At 38.6% G+C, this 25895-nt stretch overlaps 2 protein-coding genes and 1 long non-coding RNA gene across 9 annotated transcripts in view; 1 reads left to right on the top strand and 2 right to left on the bottom strand.

Moving 5' to 3' along the window:
* Window positions 1-580, bottom strand: part of LOC111871906 (serine/threonine-protein kinase fused) — an 18140-nt gene extending 17560 nt beyond the window's left edge. The window contains exon 1 of the mRNA XM_023865300.2: window positions 412-580. The gene's annotated coding sequence lies outside the window, so the exon portion shown is untranslated. The remainder of the gene's footprint in view (window positions 1-411) is intronic.
* The window catches only part of LOC111871908 (multiple inositol polyphosphate phosphatase 1), a 21732-nt gene extending 4495 nt beyond the window's left edge, over window positions 1-17237 (top strand). For all 6 annotated transcript variants that reach the window (XM_023865302.2, XM_023865304.2, XM_023865308.2 and 3 more), the window contains exons 4-10: window positions 6006-6181; window positions 6268-6393; window positions 10072-10222; window positions 10313-10413; window positions 11289-11398; window positions 14928-15140; window positions 16945-17237. In XM_023865302.2, the coding sequence (XP_023721070.1) occupies window positions 6006-6181; window positions 6268-6393; window positions 10072-10222; window positions 10313-10413; window positions 11289-11398; window positions 14928-15140; window positions 16945-17116 (1049 nt within the window). In that variant the 3' untranslated portion in view covers window positions 17117-17237. The remainder of the gene's footprint in view (window positions 1-6005; window positions 6182-6267; window positions 6394-10071; window positions 10223-10312; window positions 10414-11288; window positions 11399-14927; window positions 15141-16944) is intronic.
* LOC111871909 lies at window positions 13229-19605 on the bottom strand. 2 transcript variants are annotated; one of them, XR_004513836.1, is made up of 3 exons: window positions 19518-19605; window positions 15314-15688; window positions 13229-13548 (listed from the first exon to the last, which is right to left on the bottom strand). It is a non-coding gene; the product is annotated as an uncharacterized LOC111871909 (long non-coding RNA). The 2 variants fall into 2 exon arrangements; XR_002844126.1 differs by lacking the exon at window positions 19518-19605 and having other exon boundaries at window positions 15314-16938.
* Window positions 19606-25895: the final 6290 nt, after the last annotated feature.

Genomic DNA, 25895 nt, shown 5'->3' with positions numbered 1-25895 from the left:
TAAATCCAGGATTGCCATGGCAAAAGCTGCATTTAGCAAGAAGAAGAATCTTTTTACCAGCAAATTGGACTTAAATTTGAGGAAGAAACTAGTGAAATGCTACATTTGGAGCATAGCTCTGTATGGGGCTGAAACATGGACACTTAGGGCAGTAGATCAGAAACATCTGGAAAGTTTCGAAATGTGGTGTTGGAGAAGGATGGAGAAGATCAGTTGGACCGATTATGTGAGAAATGAAGAAGTGTTAACACTTCGCGGAGAGCAGAGGAATATCCTACATGAAATAAGAAAACGGAAGGCTAATTGGANGTTTTTAAACCTACTACCCTAACTTGTGCACTGTTCACTTTAAAAATTAATATAAAATCTCCTAATTAATTTTATGAACTAAAATTTTTGGAGAAGACTTACCAGAGCTCCTAGAAGTGCTTCAGAGTGTGATATTTCTGGAAACATTCCCCTCTGTGAAGAGGCATGATGCAGAACTTGCAGACATAGGAAGTCTTGCTTCGCTTCTTGTGCACAGCGCACACAGGGCACTGCCTAGAAGGATACTTCCCCGTCGATTGCTTGCTCATCACAATTTTCACGAGGGTATGTTTCCGCATATCACTCAAGAGTCGCCCAGGGGGTCCATATGAGGCCTCCGTGGGGTGGGAGTAGATGGTGTCACCACATTTCAGGGATTTACATTCCTCTTTCAGATCTGGAGGAAGGCCTCTGTTCACCCTAATTGTACCACAAATACGTACTTTCCTTGAAAGTAGGTATTCTGCAGTTGCCACACTGTTATAAAAATTATCTTGATAAACGCAATAATTTTGATCCAGATAGGGATCCAAAATGGAAACAATAGGTTCTTGCAATTTCTTGCCTTCACCGGAATAAATTTCTAAATTTCCAATATAGCCTGAAGTGCTTTCCGTGACTACATGAACAAGTAGGCCATACTTTGTGAGTTTCCCAGGATTACACGTTCGAAAACGAAGCCTTCCCCTCCAAGGAATCATACATTCGTCCAAAGACAGTTGCTGCTCTGGCTTATAAACTGTCTGAAATTTCTCAACGAAAAAGTCTAATAAGGGCTGAATTTTGAAAAGCCTGCCCGTTGATTGTGGTTGCAGTTCATTATTATTGAAATGCAAACACCACCATATCTGTTCAAATCTCTTATGAGTCATGAGTTTGCCGAAAATGGGAATTTCTAAAAATGGATCAGTGGACCAATAGTCTTTCAAATTATCCCTCTTTGTAAACCCCATTAGAATGATTATTGCCAAAAAATTTTTCATTTCTGCTGAAGTGACATCCAACCACTTCAGCACCTTATAGGTACTGTCATACGCCTCACGGTGTTGGAGATAGTATCTGTTGGTCTCCTGACACAACATGTCAAAGAAACTATCTCCAAAAAACAGTTCAGCTACTTCAGACACTTGCGTAGGGTCCGATGGCATTTGTGTCACCCCTGGATCACCAGTAAACTTTCCCAAAGTGGGTGTTTTGTCCACTTTACCCCATGTGGCTGTCCCCGCAATGCTAGCACTCGCACTTTCATCAGAGCTCTCACTGTCACGTTCACTTTCTCTTCGGGTCACAATATTTTGGGGGCCCCTGTCACTGCCACTGACACTGCCCTCACTATCATAAGACGAAGCAGTTGGCAAGTCAGATAACTCATCGGAGATCAAATCACAGATTTCTTCTTCTCTGAGAGCTCGCAGGGCCTTCAACTGCTTTTGTCTCTGAGCCATGTTGACACTGAGAATATCTTACCTCACACATAGAAGCTTCTACTTGAACAAAGGGACTTTTCTTTAGAGTGAGAGGGGAATAGAGAGTGGTCACATTGCTGAGTCGGAAAACAAACATTCCGAAGGTCAGCTACGCAGTACTTTTACAGACACATAGCCACCAAAGCGAGGAATAGTGTGTTGCAACATAAAGTGTCCTAAAAGCCTAAATCTAGGCGACCGGTCTGCCACGTTTAAAACCCAAACGCCTAGGCCTAGGCGTCTGGTTCGCGAAGTGTTAATTAGAGTCAGTGAGCAGAAGAATATCCTACACGAAATGAGAAAACGGAAGGCTAATTGGATTGGTGATGTTTTACGCAGAAACTGCCTTCTAAAAGACGTTATCGAAGGAAAGATAGAGGGGCAGATAGAAGTGACAAGAAGATGAGGAAGAAGACGTAAGAAGATGCTGGATGACCTTGGGGACAGAAGAGGATACTGTCATTTGAAGGAGAAAGCTCTAGATCGCATTAAGTGGAGGAATTGTTTTGGAAGAGACTGTGGACCTGTCGTCTGACAGATTACTGATGATGATCATCATCATTAATAACTAATAGTCTAATTACATACTATATTCCAAATATATATATATATATATGTTGTGGCGTATTTGTTCAAAGCAAGAACTGTGGAGCCAGAGAATCAGCCGTTGCTAGTGAATGGCTCTGAAATAACATTTGTTTCTAGGCAACAGCCACAAAACATACAACAGAAGAATGTCCATTGCTAGGCAGCAGATTCTTAATAAGCAACAATGAATGGCAACAGAGGAAGGGTGTTTTCTACATGATCAATGCCTAGGTATTATGACTAGGACGGTTTGGAGCAATGAGTTCAGTAGTCAATTGAAAGTCAGTCTGTTAAGAGAAGACTAGGAGACTGGTGTGAAATGGCTGCCAGCCTGGGAGTTACCTGAGAGAATTGTAAGGGAGTCTGTGAACAGAAGACTTGGTCAGTGCAGTTGAAGAATCTCCATTTTTAAGATCCATTACCAGGAAATGACTAGTGGAGACTGTAACAGACTGAGAACACTAGTCTGTGCACTATAGTGATATTTAATGTGTGGAAATTAGTGATGAGTGTAATTGAGTTTAGTTACAATTTGGGTGTTAAAGTGGTCAATAAATCCAATCTCCATTCCTAAACCCCATAGAGAGTTACTATATCCCTTGAATACATACATACATATATATATATATATATATATATATAGTTTTTAGATTCTTGGTTGAGGCACTATGCTACAAGCTGGAAGGTTGCGGGTTTGAGTCCTGTTGAAGTGGATTTTTTTCAATTTACCTAATCCTTCAAGCTGCACTGTGGCCCTGGGGTCGACTCAGCCTCTAACAGAAATGAGTACAAAAATCTTCCTGGGGGATAAATGGCATCCAGCACGTAAGGTTGACAACCTTACCGCCATTTATGAGCCAACTGTCTAGAAGATGTGGGAGCCTTGACCTCTCACACCACTCTGGGCCTTCATGGCCTGTTAGAGGGATAGCTTTACCTGTTACCTTTAATGATTAAAAGCAGGGCAGTGCATGAATGACTCAAACCTACCCATGATTGCTGTACAGCTGTATATCTCCATTTGAATTCTAGTAATTTTAGAGAAATAATGAAACCAACTTTTTCCCTTTCTTTGTGAATATTGTGGCATGCAACCTAGGGCCAGATTATTTGGAATCAGAATGCATCCATTGCTATACAACGGCTAGCAATTCCTAGGCAGCAAAGCCTAGGAAATAGTTTCCCCAGAAATGAAAGTCTAACAGTGGTGTTTCCACCATTGCAAATGAATTGTTTGAGGCAGATATGTATTCCTGCAGCAACGAATTTTTGAAGCAGCATTTGCATAGCAGCAGGCAAAATGAACTCTTTGACAAGGTGTTCTATATTCAGTCCGAGTGCAATATATAACAGTTGGTATTCGGCAAGAGACCAGCAGATTTCTTATCTGACTAGAACAGAAGAGTTCTTATCCAACTAGACTAGAAGAGTTTTATTCGACTAGAGCAGAAATGAGTTCGTATCCGACAAAGGAGCTAAGGGCAGTTGAGCTCTGAGCAGAGCAGAAGACACTTCACCAAGATCAGTGGTGCAAGTAATTGTAACATTGAAGACGAAACTTCTAAAGGGCGTTATAAGTGGAATAATTGTGCTTGTGAGTGTAAACAGTGAGTGTCCAATAAAAAATATTTGTTCAAATCCAAGAACCCGCACAAATTTCTTGTCGCATTACCTAGCAAACGCGACAGTATTTATCAGCTCAACTTATGTAGTCACAATTCATGAAACATTTTAAATATTATCTACCTTAAAATATGTGGAAGGAAAATTAGAAAAATTAGAGTAAATGTGGCAATTCTTATACATTTATTTGAATGTATTCCTGACAAGTACAAGGGAATAATGAACGTGTAGTAAGGTTGAGAACTGAAATACTTAACTTCCAATGTGTGTTTTGCAATTTGGCTAGTTATTATCACAGTGTGAATTACATTAATGAGTATACAAAATATCTGTAGATGCAGTGCTCAGGTGTCTTGAGCTCTTTTAGCTGGTATGTGTAGTGGCCAGCAACTGAGCTGATATATTCATTTCAAAAGTGCACAGCTTTGTTCGTAACGGAAAACTTATGTTCACCCGTTTACTTACACTTCATCTCCATAGTTATTAAACATTTTAACTTTTCAGGTGAGCTTAATTTTTGTCTGAATATGTCATATGTAGATCAAGTTCAGCCTTTTTTCCTAAATGGTTTATAATACAAAAAAATTGACACATAGGATAAAATGTGGAGTTTGTTAAGATCAACAAATTTTATTGGAAATGTTTTATGATATGGTATTTAATGAAATACAGGAAGAAGTTAGCTATCAATATGCAATGTTAAATTTAGTATAATAGTCCCATATTGCATGCCACATTGCAAAGAATTATTTTGAAAATATGTTCTTCACTGGAATATGCCTTTATGCTTTCATTTACTACAAACTAGCAAATGTGTAATGTGAGAATGTAACGGTGACAGACCAGGAAGCCTGTTCCAAATTGGATATCACAAATAGATGTGTCTGAGAAACTGTCAATGCACAGAATATACATCCATGCTTACTTTGTTTATTAGTTTGTTTATGGTTTATTTGACAATGTTGTCATTAACTTAGACTACTTCATGCCAACATCATTCATAGATTTCATCTTTTGACTGTAACAGTTTTTGTTGTAGCACTGTAAAGAAACACTGGGGCAGTGCGGTAGGATAGTTGGTTGAGGCATTATGCTGCAAGCTTGAAGGTCATGGGTTTGATTGGCAATGATATAATTGGATTTTTTAATTGACCTAATTCTTCCAGTCACATTATGGCCCTGGGGTTGATTCAGCCTCTAACAGAAATGAGCACCAGGAATCTTCCTTGGGGTTAAGGGTGGCTAGTCCATCAGGCTGACAAAACTTACTGCTATCTGCAAGCTGATTGTCTAGAGAAAATGTGGGAGCCTTGACAGCTGACAATCCTATGGGCCACCATGGACTGTTACAGGGATAGCTTTACCTATAAAGAAACACACGTGTACTTCACAGATTAATGCGCTTAATTTTAATGTGCTGAAATTTAAGAATTAATTTTGCTGTTATGTTTATTTCCATTTCTTGAACCAGTGTAGTGGCAAAATGTTTTATTCAGTTAAAGGATTAATTCAAGTTAATGCCAGTAGTGAGAATTAGGTGTTCTTCTTTTTTGTGGGCTTGAAGCCTAAATTGGTGTGTGAGGGGCAGTTTTTTTAAAATGGTATCCATATTATTAAGAATGCAAAAACTTTTGTCCAAATCATTTTTTGATATAGGCTTGCTCAATATTAACATGTACATATGTCATCATATGGGGCAGTGGTTTGTGTTGTATAATTTGAACAAATGGTAAAAATAAGTTTTGACTGCACAAATTTAATCAAATTCCATTCATCCAGGTCATAGTAATTACTGTATGTTAAAAAAATATGGTGCTCTTGTACAGTTGCAAAATACACCCATAAATCAGATAATTTTTTGTATAATACTTCTGCATAATGGTTAAAATAAAATTTTATGTTCCAAGGAATAACATGAAATTTCATTATTAAGAAATTTACTTCATAAATTATGACATGTTTTTGGTGTTTATACTTTTCTACTTTTTATCTTTTAGTTTTTGTTCTTTAATTTATCAGGCAAGCTTTGTAAGGAAGAAATAGCTGCACTACAGGCCTGGTCTCCTCATGTAGAAGAAGCTGATGAGAAACGTCTGGCACATGAGGGTGAAGATGAAATGATCCAATTAGCAGAGAGGTTTCAGAATCGCTTTCCTCAGATATTACCAGACATTTATACAAATTCAACATTTAAGGTATGACATCCTGAGACCTTTCTCCTTATAAATGTATGCCACATACAAAAATAAGATAAATTTACTATGGTTTCAACCCATTACAGTTTCGACATACTGCAACTCAACGTACTGCTGAAAGTGCTCGTCATTTTACTGTTGGGCTCTTTGGGCGAAGAGTGAGTAGGTATGTTTGGTTTCCAGAAGCTATATACAGAGATCCAGTTCTCAGGGTAAGCTAAAGTGGTGTATATTTATGCGTTATGTTTGTTTTTAACATTTTTATGCTTAATAGTTTAAATTATTCATATTTCTTTAGTGACGGTATATCTAATTCATGAAGTATGAGTGATGATTTATTGAAATTTTCTAGGATTTTTAGTTTTACATTTTGGTGCTGGAGTATGTTGAATCTGTTTGAAATTGTACAGTTCTCAGTCCCTCTTTCAGTCTTCTTAGTTCCAAAATTTATAATTCTAGAAGCTGATATTTGAATTTCCTATTCGTCATTCGATTTTGTTTCTTGAATTTGGCATTTAATATTTGAAATGTTTTAGTTTAAAATTAATGAGACATGTAAGATATGAAATTCTCAGAGTGATGACTAGGGATACTGCTTTCTTTGATTTTATGCTAAGTAATGTTGTAGATCATAAACTAATTTTTTGGAGAAACCTTCTGCTGCCATCTACTATTCTGAAGTGGGAGACAGCAGCGTTCTCCAAATGTTGGTAATGATGTACCAGAATCTACATGGCATCTCATCCTTTATTTTTTAGTTATATAATGGCACTATCAGTATCAAGACTATCATGTGTTGATGACAGATGGTTAATGAATATGGAGCAGATCTTGGAATGAGAATTGGCAGGGGAAATCAAAGTACTCAGAGAAAACCTACCCCAGTGCCACTTTGTCCACCACAAATCCCACATGAGCCGATCTGGGATCAAACATGGGCCACTGTGGTGGGAAACTGGCAACTATCTGCCTGAGCTATGACACTGCTTGTATCACCTCCGAAAGGCAGTAAGCTTGATCAGACCTGTAGAAGAGTAAGGAGGGATGTTCATGAGAAATGTCAGAAAAGTTTGTTTGTTTCAACTAAAAAGATAATACCATTATCATTTCTTTGGAATACAGTGTTTAAATCAAGGACATCTCAAATATGCAGCGTATTTTTATTACAATTACGATTACAAAAAGTTGTGTGGTAATAAGAGGTGGGCTGTTTTCACATAGTGCCAATCTTAATTTATGGTAGTAAGAAGTATGCGTGCATCATGATATTGTGAATTGTTACTTTGCATGGCTTACACTGTCAGATGTGCAGCACTTTATCCATGAGGAACACTGTATGAAGGAATCATGTATGAATAATTTCTGTCAACACTGTATTTAATAAAAGAAATCTTTATTAGAATCCTTGACAGATCTTTGATAATAAACACAACAGGATGCACTTAAAGAAAATGTATTTAATTTTTGAACAGTATATTTCCCAACACTGTAAACTGTATTTGTATGTATCTCAAGGACAGCTAACCATCCTAAACAGGCAGCTCTACTGAGATAAGCCAGCAAGCGGTAGTTAGGCAGCCAGCAGTGGGCGGGTGTGGGCAAACAAATTTCTATAGCTAACCAGTCTAAGAACAGCCTGGATTCCATGTTTTGTTACATTTTGCATATTCATCATCATCAGTAATCTGTCAGACGACAGGTCCACAGTCTCTTCCAAAACAATTCCTCCGCTTAATGCGATCTAGTGCTTTCTCCTTCAAATGACAGCATCCTCTTCTGTCCCCAAGGTCATCCAGCATCTTCTTACGTCTTCTTCCTCATCTTCTTGTCACTTCTATCTGCCCCTCTATCTTTCCTTCGATAACTTCTTTTAGAAGGCAGTTTCTGCATAAAACATGACCAATCCAATTAGCCTTCCGTTTTCTTATTTTGTGTAGGATATTCCTCTGCTCACTGACTCTAATTAACACTTCTTCATTTCTCACATAATCGGTCCAACTGATCTTCTCCATCCTTCTCCAACACCACATTTCGAAACTTTCCAGATGTTTCTGATCTACTGCCCTAAGTGTCCATGTTTCAGCCCCATACAGAGCTATGCTCCAAATGTAGCATTTCACTAGTTTCTTCCTCAAATTTAAGTCCAATTTGCTGGTAAAAAGATTCTTCTTCTTGCTAAATGCAGCTTTTGCCATGGCAATCCTGGATTTAATTTCACTAGTACACCTTCCATCATCTGTTAACAAGCTACCCAAATATTTAAAACATTTCACATTCTCCAGTTGTTTTTGGTCTATCTTTATTGTGACTGGGGTTGGTTGTCTCGAAATTTTCATTACTTTTGTTTTCTCCACATTCATTTCCATGCCATAGCACCTTCCAATTTCAATTAGTCTATCAATCATGCCCTGTAGCACAGTTTCTTCCTTAGCCATTAACACAAGGTCATCTGCATATTTCACAGTTTGAATAATTTGCCCTCCTACTTTGAAGTCACCGAGCCCATCCAGAGCTTCCTTGGTAAGGCATTCGCTGTACAAGTTGAACAGAATTGGTGATAAACAGCATCCTTGTCGAACTCCTCTTCCAATCTGCACACTTCCTGTCTCCCCCCTGTCCAGTCGTACTCTAACTTTCTGATCCATGTACAATTTGCTAATCAATCTTCTTTCATGCCAATCGATACCTGTTTCTTTCAGGATCTGCATTAATTTGGTCCAGTTTACCCGGTCAAATGCCTTCTGCCAGTCTATGAAGCAAACACACAGTTCTTCATCTATCTCCAAAGTTCGTTCCGCTATAATTCTCATCATCCCAATTGCATCCCTGGTTCCTTTTCCTCTTCTAAATCCAAACTGATCTTCTCCAAGTACATCCTCTATTTTCCTTTCAATTCTTTTTTTAAGTATCTTTGCTATTATCTTTGCTGTATGTGCAGTAAGGCTTATTGTGCGATGGTCGCTGCATTTTGTAGCTTTTGTCTTTTTCTTTAAGGCAATCATTGTAACTTCTGTAAAGTCCTTGGGCCACTCTCCACTTTCATATATGGTGTTCATTAGTTTTGTCAGTGTTTTCAAACCACCTTCTCCCAGTAACTTGAACACATCTCCAGGTATATCATCTCCTGTAGCCTTTCTCTTCTTCATTTCCTTGATAGCTTTTTCCACCTCACTTTGTAATGTGGTAATATTTTCCAATGGCCATACTATGTTTAAAACACCAGTTCTGATCTGACCACCGAAGTTAAGCAACATTGGGCATAGTTTGTACTTCGATGGTTGAACTGTCTTCACCCACTTGAACACTGAGATTATGGGTTAGAATCCCACTTTAGGCTTGGATATTTGTGTGCGTTTATTCTGAGTTTGTGTTGTTCTTTGTGTAGGTAGTTGCCTTGCAATGGGCTGATCCCCCATCCAAGGAGTCCTACTTACCGTGTATAGGATTAAGAAACTGAAAAAGCGGCCAAGGTCCAAAGGGCTGTAGAGCCATAGGGAAAAACAAAATTGTAATAATTTGACAGATATTCATCAAGTTTTTAAAGTTCAAATAGTATTTCTGTATATGGATCATCATCATCAGTAATCTGTCAGACGACAGGTCCGCAGTCTCTTCCAAAACAGTTCCTCCACTTATTGAGATCTAGAGCTTTCTCCTTCAAATGACAGTATCCTCTTCTGTCCCCAAGGTCATCCAGCATCTTCTTACGTCTTTTATATGGATAAGGACATGAATATAAATGATAAGTGTATCATCAGAATAACACCTTGTTGAATATTTGTGCCCCCTTTCAGATTACATATGAAGTGGAAGCCTTACTTGCCTTACCCTTGATTATATAGCTGTAAATAATCAACAGTATAAATAATATTAAACTACATTATTTGCAGTTTTATAAATTATGCCAAAAATGGCGATTAGAAGTAGATAAAAATCCACATTCTTTGTCAGAAAGAATGAAATTTGAGGAGGGACCAGAAATGTCTGCTGCACTGAAAGATATCAGTTTTCGTTTGGGATTCAGTGAAACCATTAGTATTGGTGAGTAATCAGTGACTGTAGTACAGCTATTTTTTGCTGCTGTAAGGATGAAAGATGTGTTAAAGATTATAGGAAAGATATTTGTTTCAGGTGATGCTGTTATTTTATATATTACTTGTTCATTTGAGATAGCTTGGGATCATCGTGCACATTCTCCATGGTGTGCTGCATTTTCAGAAAGTAACATGAAGGTAAAGATGTCAAAATGTTGTAATGTTAATAGTTGATATGAACTTCTTTTTTATACTATTGTATGAAACAGACTCCGCTCTGAATTCTGTATGTGTCACATTTGTGTAGTGAATCTGTGTTAAGAGAGTAAACTCTAGGAAGATTCAGATGGCTGGGCATGTAGGTAGGATGGGCGAGTCGAAGAATACATACAGGATTTTAGTGGGGGAACATCTTGAAAAATAACTACCTTGTAGACTTAGGAGGTTGGAGGATGAAGTTAAGATTTATCTTAAGGAATTAGGTTGTGAGAATGGGAGGTGTGTGAAATTGGACTTAGATCATTTCATTGGCAGGCTTTGGTGTTAAAAGTGTTGAACTTTTGGGTACTTATGGTAGAATGTTAAGAACTTTAACTTTATGGATTAATCACGTTATAATTGATAAATACTAGTAACACTATAGTTAAAAAATGAATATAAATTTAACATTTCAGCCTGATATTTGAATTAATAAAAAAATATGAAGGTATTTATAATAAGAGGTTTAGAATGGGCGTTGGCCATGATACAGATGTGACTAAATAGTTTCAGTTTCACTTACATTGCGAGGTAATTCCAATTGCCATTTTGCTGTTGTTGATGACAGGAAGGTAACATGATGGCAAGCTCTTCAGTGGATCAATGTTCATACAAAGTCCCACAGCAATCATTGTTTGTAATATTAATGTCTGTGAGTGAATCAAAGGATGTCCAAACAGATGTGTAGACATGTGGATGGTCACCCAGCTCAGTAATGTGGCTGAGGAAAAGGAACTCTGTGTAAGTTTCAGTTCTTTCAGTATTGTCACATGCAGATTTTCTAATATGTTGTGATAATGATATCATTTTTGCAGGTTTTTGAGTACACAGAAGATTTGGAATACTACTGGATTGATGGATATGGGTACAACATCACATACAGACAAGCCTGTCCACCTGTGAAAGATATGATGCAACATTTTCTGTGAGTTATAAAAAGTAATCAATATTGTCATGTATTTAGTGACTAGACATGTGTTTTGGACTGGTAATTTTATTTATTGAGCTCTTCGAAATCATAACTATAAATAATTATAGCACTGTAACTAATTCACGCATTCAGTTTCTCACTACAGCAAACACTAAGTCTTCTCTGTCTTCACTAGTGGGTGCCTAGTAACGGCTCCCTGTCCCAACAATGCAAATTCTCCAGCTTACATGTTCAGTAGCTTCTATCCTCACTGACCAGCAGCTCCCTCACAACTCCTCATGGCCACAGTTGCCTCACATTCTCAACTATGACTGCCTTCTTCTGATGGCTCTCACTATATAACCTCAGCATGGACTGCATAGAACACACTGCTTACAAAAATTCCTCTATTGTTGTGTGCTTATATGTTGCTAGGCAAACATGTTTATCGGCTGTTCCCTAGTGACGGCCATCTCTTCTGTCTCCACCATTTCGGTCTTTCAGCTGCCATGTGACAGTATGTATCTAATTGTAGATCATAAAACTTGACAAAAGAGTAGAATATGAGTAGTTACTATAGGATTCTGATGATGGTGTATAACATACTGATATATTGGGTTTTTGGACTTTATCCATCGTCCAGTGGTTGAGGCTAGCTCTTTCTAACGGACCCAACAGGTGTTTTCCTTCACCTGAGGACGGAAACAGATCCAGTTTCCGAAATGTCGTGTTTTTATTAGTTATCTTAAAAATCAGGACGATGGATAAAGTCCAAAAACCCAATATATCAGTAAAATATGAGTTAGAACACAGAAATAAATTACATTAATTCCTTAAAGAATTATGTTCTCATTACAGTTACATTTTTAGAACTGAAAGTATTTATCTTTTATGTCTTAGCTGCTTTATCATTGACACTTTTCATATATAAATGTTCTGAATGTTGCCAATGATACTTTCCTGTACTATGTCTGTTGTACAGTATTTTAAGGCCTTTCCCTCATAAGTGCAACAGTTTGGTCCTCTTCTGTAACTCTTGGTGCTTCATCTCTTTACATTCTTGTAACCAGTATATTGTAACAGATTTGACCAGCGCATTGCCAGGCAACCACTCTGTAAACATGGACTGACATGCAACGATAGAGGAAGCTGTGTTTTCTATAGATCCAACTGATGTGCCAATATACTGGCTGTATAGAAGTCACATGATATATGTTTACTGTAAGTCCATATCCATTCCACAACTATGTAAGTAAGTAAACCTATTAGTTTCATTACACATACCACCTTACACTTGACAATATTTTGATTTTGTTCTCTGCTCCTCATTCTGTTGTTCATTCATTCATTCATTCATTCATTCATTCATCAGTAATCTGTCAGACGACAGGTCCACAGTCTCTTCCAAAACAGTTCCTCCACTTAATTTGATCTATAGCTTTCTCCTTCAAATGAGAATATCCTCCTCTGTCCCCAAGGTCATCCAGCATCTTCTTACGTCTTCTTCCTCGTCTTCCGGTTCGCATACATGGTGTCTCTGTTTTTGGAAAGAGACTATCCAGGAAAAGTGATAATGTGGTAGTTTTTCCATTTGCTTTCCACATCGCAGTACAACAACCGTTCAAACCACTCTGGTCACGCCTGTTGCTATACGAACTTGAACCACCTCAAGCATCATTTGCTCTGTGTTTCAAGTCCCTGCTGATGACGCTGCTTCTGGCATCAGTTTTTGGTTTTTGGTCTCTCTCTTTGTTGCCTACCCTTTGACCTGTCCAGCAAGGGAGGCCCTGCCAGTAGCTACGCTACCGCTAGTATAGCTGTCAGGGTCCTTGGCATACTCTGTTGTTCCCTTACAACATAATGATGCTGTGACACATTTAACGTGGTTGCTCCACTGATAGACTACACTAAAGAGCAACAAAGAGTGACTTGACTTTTGTGCTCAGAGACTCTAAAATCTAGTGCCCTTTTGTTGTTAATTCCTGAATAGTGAGCACTTGGCAGTTCAGTTTAGGTTTCCTCTAGTTCCCCCCTCTCCGAGTCAAATTGATGCTGGGCTTGAACATTTACCTGAATAATTCCAGCATCTGCTGTAATTTGGATGAGGTTTATTTGTTAGGCTGTAGTCTTGTTGATTCCACTAGCAGTCTATCTCCACAGCATGACTGGACAGAAAAATCATCAAGATCTTTTGCTTGAGTGACCCAACCATTTCTTGTGTGTGTGTGTGTGTGTGTTATACATCTACTAAAAATCACTAAGACATAAGGACTATCGCCAGAACTTAAAAATTTGTGATAATAAGTATCTGGCCAAATTTACTATGTGTGAACATATGACCAGTAAATTTGGCTAGACACGAAATTTTATCACATCTATGAAAATGTGTACTGTGTGTGTTAGAAGCTCATAATTCATTATTACTTCAAAAGTCATGGCAGCTAATTTTTTTGGGCAAACACATTACATTACATTACATTACATTACATTACATTACCCCTCCGATTGGCTTAGTCAGATCAGGTAGATGTAAAGGAGCATAGGTATAGTAGGCAAGAAAAATTGCACATTACAGAATGGCTGTTCTTTTTTTCATTCTTTAATCCTCGAAAAATTCAGTTGTGATTAAGAAATACAAAAATCAATTTGAGTTAAATCTGAATTCTTACATTATGACTAGCAACCTTCACAGTAATTTCCAAGTGTATCAAGTACTCACTGCCAGCGATGAGGAAGATGGCGAATACCATCAGCTTCACCATCTCCAAATCTTGTCATCTCACACTGCACTGTGTTGGAAATGTCCTCTCGTGTACGAAAGTGTTTCCCTTGCAATGGCTGATTCAGTTTAGGTATTACATCATAGTCACATGGCGAAAGGTCGGGTTAACATGGAGGATGGTGTAGTACTTCCCATCTCCAACATCGTAAACGGTTCTTGACACTGTTTGCTGTGTGGGCGGTTGCACTGTCGCGAAGGATGATGGCATTGTTAAGCAGTTCAGGACGTTTATTCCTAATTGCACGACGTAAGTTATGCATAGTTGCCTGGTCAATCCCTGTATCTCTCTAACTCCTTCAGAGACCAGCACCATCTTTCTCCATGCCCTGGGCGATCACAGCAAGAGAAACATCGGTACGAATGGACACAGGTCATCCACTACATTGCAAGTTGGCACTTGCTTCTCTTCCTCTTTGGAATGCTTCTGTCCACCTTGCAACAGTTCTGTATGGTAGAGCACGATCACCCAGAGCTTCCACAAGCTCTGAGTGACATTCAGTCGCATTGCTGCTGCGAAACACTGCTATTTTCACATAACAGCGCTGTTCCAGCCAGCTAACGTTCATTCTCGACGAAGGTTATGATTACACTGACTTCGCACTGTACTCGCTTCATTGTCCTTAGACTTCCATATCATCTAGTGNCTGCAAACTAATGTTATATTTATCAGTATATATATATCATTTATTTTTCATGACCATATAATTGTGTGTTTGAAGGCCTGTTTATCATCATGTATTGTGTCCATAAATTATATTTTAGTGCAGAAGAAGTGCCTGGAGGAGAGCCTAGAGCTCAGGCTGTGGTGTACTTCACTCACTCTGGCACTATACTGAAGTTGCTAGCTCACCTTGGCCTGTACAAGGATGAAAATGTGTTACTTCATACTAACTTCAACACAATGGGAAGTTACAGAAAATGGAGAGTTAGTCAGATTGACAGCTTTGGATCCAACTTAGCCTTTGTACTTTTCAGGTGTGTGTGCTTTTTATGTTATGTACTTAAAAACCAGTCCATCATTTTCTTCATTACCTGTATACTTCATGCTACTAATGAATGGCTGAAGGAGAGATTTTATTCAAAGTAAAATGTAAATTGGTTGGCATATGATGGATACTCAGCAAGCATGTAGTAGAATAATTAATTACCTAATTACTTATATACTGAGAAGGTTGTTGTTGTTGTTGTTGTTGTTGTTGTTGCCATCGTTGCCACCGCTGCTGCCACCATCATCATTGTTGTCGTCTTTGTTGTCATTACCATCACTACTGCCACCATTGTTGTTGGCCTGGTGGTGGCGGCGGTGGCTGCAGTGGTAGTGACAACAGATTTATATACAAGAGGTCCCTGGTTTGAATCTTGGCTGTGCCATCAGTTATCTTGGCATGTAGTTATGGGTTTCCTCAATCTCTCAAGGTGAATTCTTGGGCTGTACCTTCAAATAAGCAACTTATGCCTCGTTCAAGATCCATGCCTATTTATTATTCTTGATAATCTTTCGATCTCATTTGATGCTGTGTAACCTGTGCAATTGAAATGGCATCATAAGGTAATCTAAAATCAATTGGCAATTACTATATTGAATTGTGCAACACCACCACTTACTCTGTCTGTGCTATGACACTACTGAACTAGTGTCAGTCACTTTGCAGGGATTTGTTTTTATAGGAGAGGAAATGGATTATGGTGCTTTGCAATAATGATGGGGCATAAAATGTGCCAGTACTTGAAGAAGACCAAGAATAAATTCATTTAGACTTCACAAATTGTGAAGTTAGTTGTTGCAGTCTAACACCTGACTTCAACTTTAAGCTGTAAACATTATGAATATGGGACTGATATAATGATTACAAATGTAATATGATTTGTAAAATGCCCATCCCTGAAAAGATGGTACCAAAGATAAATAATTACAATCTGCGTGTTAGAATATATTAAATTAAACAGTTTGGTGAAATATTTATTACAGTGAAATGTCTGTTAATGCATCATACTCTGCTTTTCACTGAAATGAAAATTCAGGTTCTGCTGTATTGTGTCAAAATACTAATATTGAAAAGAAAAGGAAAAGAGGATAAATTTGGTCCTTCACAAATAGATATTACTAGCAGAGTCCTTTATATATTACAATAAAACCCTAATTCAATATTGACAAATTTAATATTCAGCATAATCAGAAGGAATTGTCAGTCCCCAACCAAGAAGATAATTCAGACCGTGGTTAATTTGCAGTTCAAACTACACAGTGTTTAAATCTTATGAGTATAAACATCTGAATAATTCTAATTGTAAATGGACTGTAAACAGTTATAGCATTACATTATGGGGGTCAGTGTTTTACTTGTTTACTTCTATCATTTAAGGAAATTTGCTAATTTAAATCAAGAAACGAACAATTAAGGGTGTCAGAGCATAATGACAGTTTCAGTAAACATCAGTTAAGCAGAACCTGGTATGTAATGAGGAACCTTCAACAGTTGCATTAATTTGATGGGTCTTAAGTGTGTTTCATAATGAGAAAATGTTACTGTTTTGTATTGTGATCTCTAAAGTAACGTTTATATGCTAAACACAACAACTCATAGAAAAATGTTCCCAATAAAAACGTTGGCCAATGCAGAGAAGAACAGCAGATGAGTTGAAGATGCATGTAATTTGTGGTAATACCTGACGATAGCCAAAAGGCTGAAACAGTAGTAAAATTATAGTGTATTGTATATCTATACAAATATTTGTGTTAACAGAGCCACATAATAAAAATAAAAATGTTATATTCTAGGTGCAATAAACAACTGAAGGTGTTGACCTTACATCAAGAGAGACCTGTTACTTTACCTGGCTGTCCTGAAGCTGAATTATGTCCATTAAATGTTCTGAAGGAGCAATACAAGGAAAGTCTGAATGGCTGCAACTTTGAACATATTTGTGGTCTGCTTCCAAAGACTGCTTGATGTGAAAGAATTTAAAATTACTTTTGCCAAATACTTTTATATATGCAGCGATAGCTGCCTTTTTTGTGAACAAACATGTACTTTATCTTTAATCTGAAATATAATTTTTACTTTAAAGCTATGTTTTTAGTTCTTCTACTTAAATAGTGTCAACTTAATAGATGCAAGAAAAGTAAATGCTTTGACTGAGTAACATTTAGACACATGATATTCAAATACCACATTTATTTGACTACTGACATAAACTCTGTTAACATATCAACATCACTGAGTTTAGAGCATAACGTCTATGGGTATTAAGAAAACAGTTTCTGTGCACATGCAACATTTTCTGCCTATAACAGCAAACTTCATCAGAAGTTCCCAACCACGGTAAGTTAAGTTCTGGAAAGATACCAAACTTCATAGAATAAAAATATGCACTAATTGCTGCTGCTGTTGAGAAGTATGCTATGATTTATTAGTATCTTTTCCGTACTGGATACCCATTAATTTGAAATTGGCATTGTATCCAGTTTACAAGAATTAAGGAATCTACAAATTGTGAGCCTTTTGCTTCCATTTGTCTATCATGATTCCATTATGTTATTTATGAAACTGCTGGTTAATAGGTAAACTGAACAAAGACACTTAAAGTAGACCATTTAAAATGAATAATACCAATACATATTGTGACATACGGACCCACTGTATTAAATGACTCAGTAAACAAGCCTGCAACAAATACGCAACCAACAATAGAGTAGACCTATTTCTTGGCAATGCCCACAATACATGCACACAACAAAAGAACCAGTGTTGCAAAAGGTGTTTTCAGGGTGGATTCACATATATCCATTGCTAGCCAACGGATGTGTTTTCTGTGCTGTGGTCTCACCCAAATCTGTATAATAAGAAGCTAGCAATAATTGACAGTTTAGTTGGAAGTCAGAATAGTTCCAGTAGAGTGTCCATTCAGATGAAGATGACAGTGTGTCACATAGTGATCTGTGAACCGTTCTAACCAGTTGTATAAAGGTCCGATAAATTCGGTCATCAAATCCAAAAACCCATCTTATTATGCAAACCCCAGATATAGTAATTTTTCATACTTATCCTTTTTATGAAAACAGTAGCAAGGAGAGGTTTTATTAACCTTTCCCTATGCCTGAAATCATCATATCTAAAAGACACACCAGGGCATTGCCCCAGCACTGAAGAAAGCTCCAGGTCATTGCCCTGCCTCTACTGCAGCCCCAGAATTAGCATCGAGACCATGTACCATAAATTAAATGGGTTTTCACCAATCATTACAAAGTTAAATTTTTTGACAAGTGTGTCACTTTTAATACATTAGCTATAGTTTATTGCTATAAGAACGTTTCCAGCATTTGTACATCAAGCATCGTTCACTTTTTGTTTAGCAGAAACAGATATAATGGAAATATGTACCGGTATCCGATAGATGTTTAAATGTACCTCAAAAGCAGAGACACAAACTTTAATTTAAAGGCTCCAGTAATACAGAACTGAAGGAACTGAATGTGAGTATGGCAGTAGTAGTAATAATCCTTGGTTCAGAAACTTATTGATACTCTATGGAAATCTCTAGTGTTGAGGTTTGACACAGCTGTCAGATGCATTTCTTCCAAAAAGTTGTTGAACTGAGTTTGCTCTTAAGAACTGTTTCTTAATTTGTAAGCATATCGCGAACTGTCATTTATGAATTAAAATAAATACTACTTCTCTGAAAATAAAACACAAGTAATTTTAAAACTCTGCATGTAATATTATATTGCAACTGGGTGCAATGCTCTTATTTTCTTTTATGATGGACATATCTAACCTACAATGCAGGTGTCCTAATGAGAACCAAACAAACTCCTACTTTGGCACTGATATCTAGGGGAGCTGCACCATCAAAGAACATCAAAAGAAAGTCAGACTTCGTTTGGATAGCTGGTTCGCTGACACCAGAATCCCCTTTATGTATGGCTGGGCAAAGAAACAGACATGGACTGAATGGTACACAAACTAGTTGGGCATGAACCAAAATACCTCCGTGTGCGAAGAAATTGTAGCAAACAACGTTGGTTAATGAAGGGCCTGGTATGACAATCGAAATTGACGAAATCTCTTCATGAAACTTAAGAAGGAGATCATAGAAGTGGACATCAGGGCGAGATGAACTTTGTAAGAGTGTCCTATCGAATTGCTAGAACTATTTTTTTTTGTACTAAATATATTCTCAGCAGTTCTGTCATTTTTAAAACCATTATGACTGTAGTCATCCACTGAAGTATCCATCAGGAGATAGACTTGCATGAGAAAGCTTTCATTCTTCAATGTCCAGCAGTTAGCGCTTGGGTGTGGAGTTGTGAAGGAACATACCCACAAGTACAGCAACAAAAAAAAAACTAACCTTGTAACAAACCGTGAATGTCTATATGGTTGTGAGACATCGAGGCTCCTACACCTTCTAGACGATCGGCTCACAGCTGGCGGTGAGGTAAGCCTTACGCTCCGGCAAATTCCTGGTACTCGTTTCTTTAGAGGCTGAGTCGACCTCAGGGCCATAGTGCTGCTGGAAGAATTAGGTCAATTGAAAAAATCCAATAACCTCATCGGCAATCGAACCCGCGACCTTCCGGCTTGTAGAATAGTGCCTCAACCAACTATGCTACCGCGTGCCCCCCCACAGGCACAGTAATTTTGAGCAACTGTTGCAGTGTAGTGCTTAACCTATCTGTAAGATTTGAAGCTTTCACGGCAAATAAATATAATAACAAATTTTCTTGGGCAATCAGCCACGTCAATAATGAATTAAGAATCAACGTTTCAGAGATCTCCTTCGGCTCCACCATCGGGGCTGACGTAATGAATGTCGGTACCTCGCCGAAGTACACGTACATATCAAACTGCCAGTGGCCTCGTCCTACTGGCACGCTACGTGACTGGAGGACAGAGAAATTATGCGGTCACCCATCCGACTAAGACCGTCACCATGTCACTTAATTTGATGTTCAGGTTTGTGAACTAGAGTCTGTCTCCCGTTTAACATGCTGTTCCCTGCGTATGTCCCACTTAGCCTGCATTGGAATTCCATGTTCTGCTACGACTGAATCCTTCCTCTATGTTAATTCAATTTGGGTAAAGTAAAGATAAAGTTGTCCCTGTGCACAAATAATTAAACACTACGCCACGAAGATGTATGAGGCAGAGGTCTGGCTCCACAGTTCCTGATCTCGGCACTAGACGGAGGCGAGTGGCAAGCTTCATGCCTCGGCCACTTCACCCCTGGGAAAAGAGCCCCTAATACCCATTGGAGAGGAGGTTGGGTGGGCCGTTCTGGATGCTGCGATTCCAGGAATCTATTTTTTTTATTGCTAGTGGAGTGGACTAAGTGCCTTGTACTGCGGCCACTTCTGGCCTATTGTACCAGCCCCAGATGATAGGTGAGGGTGATTGTTGAGCAATTGGTGGAATGAAGATTGGCAGGGGAAACCGAAGTACTCGGATAAAACCTGCTCCAGCGCCACTTTGTCCACCACAAATCCCACTTGACCAGACCCGGGATCGAACACGGGCCGCCGAGGTGGGAAGCCAGAGACTAACCGCTTGAGCTATGGCGCGACCTTCCAGGAATCTAACTTCGGTCATCCAGTCAGTAGCCCGTCGGTATACCGACCACGCTATCCCCGACTCCTCAATGCTGTTAGATATAATATTATTTCTGTTGCCTCTTTAACAAGTCGGTCCATTTAGCCCGATGTTTAGATTAGTACCTCGGTCTACCGGAACCCGATCCAATGGCCCAGTTCATTGCTGTGTTCTGCCACTGCAGACTTACCTATCTGGGAATGTTCCTTACACGTCGTTTAGGCCGCGCCATAGCTCAAACGGTTAGTCGCTGGCTTCCCACCGCGGCGGCCCGTGTTCGATCCCGGGTCTGGTCAAGTGGGATTTATGGTGGACAAATTGGCGCTGGGGCAGGTTTTCTCCGAGTACTTCGGTTCCCCTGCCAATCTTCATTCCACCAATTGCTCCACAATCGCCCTCACCTATCATCTGGGGCTGGTACAATAGGCCAGAAGTGGCCGCAGTACAAGGGACTTAGTCCCACCCCGCTAGCAATAAAAAAATACACCTCGTTTCAATGGATGGACTTCTCTGTCAGCATCAGTTATGGAGGATTTGTTTAAGACAGGATGCAGTTTGTTTTTGCAGAAGACAGGATACGTGTGCCTTATATGTTAATATCGAATCAACATCACTACATGATATTGTGACATGACGCCCGAAAGCCGGAATAGTGAAGTCAGAATAAACGTTCGTTGTTAGTCAACGACTCGGTAAACACAATGCCGCGGCAATGAATACGCAAGCAACAATCATGTAACTTCCATTTCTATGAAACGGCGCTGTAAACACACCTTCTCAACAATAGGAAGCCCGTATTTTCTGCGTGGTCCGTGCAAAGTTGTTATGAAGAAGAATTCAGTTGAGAAGGTTTAGTCGAGTTTAGAGACACCAGCCTGTCAGGATATGAGCATGAGAGTAGAGGAATTGGATTGAATCGAGTCTTCGGAATTGGCACTTGCAGAATAGCAGCAAGAGAGGAATTTGAAGTGACAGTGAGACTGTTACAAATCCTTTGCTAGGTTACGACTAGTGAAGACTGAGAACCCCAGTGTGTGCAACGATGAACTGTAAAATGTGGAAAAAGCGATAGCGCTGTAATTGCCTGTAGTCCCGAGGTGTGTGTAAAATGTGTCAATAAATCCAATCATTCAATCCAGAACCCGTTTTATAAGTCACTCACAACCCATACACGTGGCAATATTTATCAATTTAAAGAATACTTCAAAATTAATTTTCACCTCATAAGAAACGCATTTCATCTACGCTACAAAGAGCAATCGGTGAATAATCTTTAAGCACATATTCACTGTTTATCTGAGTTTCTACCTCACAGCAAACATGTTCTGTCTCCATTACAAAGAAAATGCCGTTTTGGATGATAATAACCCTTTATTTTGAGAAACATTAGAAAGGTATAAATACATTGTAGAAAAATTGCGAATTTTCATGTTAAAGCATGTAATAGACAGTTAAGTAGTAATCACAGTCCTTGATAGGTTAAGAAAAACAAAATAAATAAGCCTTAGGCCCTACATATGTGGAAGCCATGCCCATTTCTCTGCTTGTCGATCTGTGTGTTATGACAGCAGCGGTAATCTCGTTGAACGGATGTGTATGGGACTTAGCAGGAAGTTCATGCAACTCGAGGCCACCCGGAAGTCGTATTTCTAAGATTCCTATTTTCAACAAAGCCAACTTAGGGGATGTATAAATTATTGAACGGAAAGCAATCTTGGCTTCATACAGTGAACAAACAACATTGTAATAGCATACAGTGCACATCTAGATCTTAAGGGTTTTGACGATGGTGTGTAATATTCAGAATTGCTGGGTTTTTAATTTTGTCTACCGTCCGATATTCCAGGAATGAGATAACAAAATATTTCGGAAACTGGGTCTATTTCTATCTTAAGGTGAGGGGAAGAAGGCATCAACTCTGTTTGGCTCCCTTAGAAAGAGCTAACCTCAATTCAGTTGTCTAGTTTCTAGAATACCGGATGATGGACAAAGTCCGAAACCAAGTAATCCTGAGTGTACACCTAGCAGGTGTGTTCGGCAGGCTGCAATTATAAATGCAGTACTTCAGACTACGATTAATTTTTTCCTTGCAACAAACACGAACTAAACGAAATTTATATTTTTAATATATGCGTCAGTGCCATATAAGTAATAGAACAGTAAAAGTAAATTAAAGCTATCCCTGTAACAAATCGTGAAGGCCCATAGGGTTGTGAGACGTTGAGGCTCCCACATTATCTAGACAATCGGCTGATAGATGAAGGTAAGGTTGTCAGCCTTACGCGCCAGCCGCACTTTACTCCCCAGGAAAATTATTAAATTAATTCCTGGTACTCATTTCTGTTAAAGGCTGAGTAAACCCCAGGGTCATAATGCGGCTGGTAGGATTAGGTCAATTGAAAAAAAAATCAAATGACCTTATCGGGAATTGAACCCGCGACCTTCCGGCTTGTGGCATAGCTCCTCAACCAACAGTATAGAACAGTATATCAAAATAATTAAATAAAATGATTTTAATGCACCGTCAACCAATTCATTTTGCTTTTTTCCTTTCTTAATTGCGATGGTGTTCTGGAAGCTATGATAGAGTGCTTAATATGAAAATTGAAAAAAATATACTCGAAAACATCCGGTTCGTGTGATTATCTTAAAAACCGCAAAGACTTTCGGATAAGTGCATTGGATATAATTTGCGTAGCCTCTTCTGCATAATGTTTGTTCGAAACAGATTTCGATTAATATTTTTCAAGATACATGCAAAAGTGCATGTAGGATCTTCATGTGACGCCACTGTAACACAAATAAGATTTAAATGAATACTGAAGTTGCTCGACAGTTTCTCGTAAAATTCTCCTTTGCAAAATATTATGAAAATCTGTCCACCTGTTCCCTATTTGTTCCATATATAGAGACAGCGGAAGAACTGAGATACGAACCAGGAGAACTCAATAGGAGACCCTCAGGTCTGCGAAGGCGTATAGTAAGAGAAACATTCTCGGCAACATTAAAAATTGCAGCATATTTAGGGCAACATTAGAAATAAGTGCGAAGAGATGAAAATAGATATGGTTCTTCGACTCCTTAGCAACGGTCGTTTTAGTTAATCGTGTTGCGTAATCACAGACTCAGGATAAACCTAGACAACCTAGGCACGATTATAATTGATGAACCACTAGAAGATAGAAGGGTGCTGACACGCTACAAAATTCATGTTGCACTGTGTGTGTTTTTTTTTTTCACACATTTATTACACACAATCTGCGGAATCTGCAATAAATATATATGTTCAATAAGTTCTGACTCGTGAATGAGTTATGCCCAGTGGCGTAACTTATATACTCGTTTTTATTTTTGTTCATTTACTCGTAAGCATCGTTTTAATTCGTTTATTGGGGTTTTACTGAGGTCTGTCTGGTAGAGTTAGGACGATGTATGTTTTCAGTCTATGCCCAGTTTTGCTATTGTCTAGTAGGCTCACTGCTGTTGCAATAGTGTGTTTTTCTAATTTTCTTAAGTATTTTGTATTTCACTTTTTTATTTCACTGAACACTGTGTTCATTTGTAGATCTTCATGGATCCTATTGTTGTTTGTGTACCAAGATACATTCAGAATGTGTTGGAGAGTCTGGGATTGGTAGCGTTGGAGGATTTCAATTTTGGAATTGGAGGCTGTTCCCTTAGCTGAATTCCATAGGTGCATATGAGTTTGAGTACTTGTGTGTTTTGACGCACATACGAGTACTTTTAACTTTTTTTTTTTTTCATTGGCGCTACAGCCCTCATTTGGGCCTATGCCTACCGCCATGAAGCTCTCCGTTTCACTTCGGTTTACCAGATCCTTTTAACTTTACCTTATATGTAAGGTAAAAGTAAGGTAAAGTTAATCCTGTGCTTAATTGATTCAGCACGAAGACGTGTTGGGGAGTAGAGCTACCAACAAACAAACCAACAAACCTACTAACTAACTAACTAACTAACTAACTCCATGGAACTGAGTCCTTCTTGAGAAGCCATCAGTTGTTTGGTTCTTCTTCACTATCTTAGCAATCTCAAGGAGTCTTCTCCCATTTCTCAGTGCTTCAATTTGCTTTTCAACTTGCTTTTCAGCTACTGAGGTCAGAGTATAAGTCGTTGAATAAAATTGGGGGTTGATCGTTAATGGTGAGTGGTAAGGATATCAAAGGAGGCGATCATGACTTCCTTAACGACATTCACCTGGCTAGACTAAGAAAAATCACGAGAAACATCAGAATGGTTGGTAGCCAAACTGAGATTCTGCCCTGAAATTCTACGAAAGCAAGTGTGGGTTGTCCTGTGACGTTTGCAGAAGGCACTGAGCATGAAGGTTACGTACAGTCGTCTGGTATGTGACGTCATGCAGTGTGATATATGGGTATATGCGTTTGGGGAGAATCTGATGCTTCCATCTTCAGGGTAGAAGAACTATCCTAATCTGCAGATGCAGGCAGAAGTTTGCTCCGAAATGCAGGTATCCATCTACCAAACCTGTCGGAGCCACATATCGGAAGAGGCCAGCCTCAAATATATTTCCTTCCATTAAGACAAACGAAACTATGCTAATACTCTCACAAGAGAAACTGGTTAGGCCGGGTTTTAATTCACTGCAGTGGAGTGTGGAAACCTTTCTCGTTGATTTCGCAGTCCAGTACAAGTTTGGATCCCACGGAAGGGGTATCATGGGCTCTTGTTACTAAGATTTGGTAGAGAATGGAATTCTCAGGCTAGGCACATGCGTGCGTCGTTACTTGTCATAGTACATTCTCCATAACGATTCATATTTCAAAAGCAGCCCATCAAAATGACGAGGTATGAGTGAGCACATCTACAAATAAAAATACACGACTGAAAGCCTTTTTATATCTTTAGTTTGTTTCTCTTGATTTCTGTACGTAGAACGAATTGACTTCGTACATTTGAAACAAAGTATGTTGGAACATGTGGTACAATTTGGATGATTTCCAAATATACGTTTCTATCATTATCTGTTGAAAATCCTGACGCAATAAAGTATTTTTTTTTTACAAATATGTTATTATCGTTACATAGGCCTATATCCGTTTGTATAACAGAGTCGGCTAAAATTTGTTTATTGTACGATAATATCTAATTTGACTGCTTA

The sequence above is a fragment of the Cryptotermes secundus genome, unplaced genomic scaffold, assembly GCF_002891405.2.
Source record: "Cryptotermes secundus unplaced genomic scaffold, Csec_1.0 scaffold1529, whole genome shotgun sequence".
Classification (NCBI taxonomy): Eukaryota; Metazoa; Arthropoda; class Insecta; order Blattodea; family Kalotermitidae; genus Cryptotermes; species Cryptotermes secundus.
Note: the sequence above shows the minus strand (reverse complement) of the source record. Positions and strands in the feature narration are given on the sequence as shown.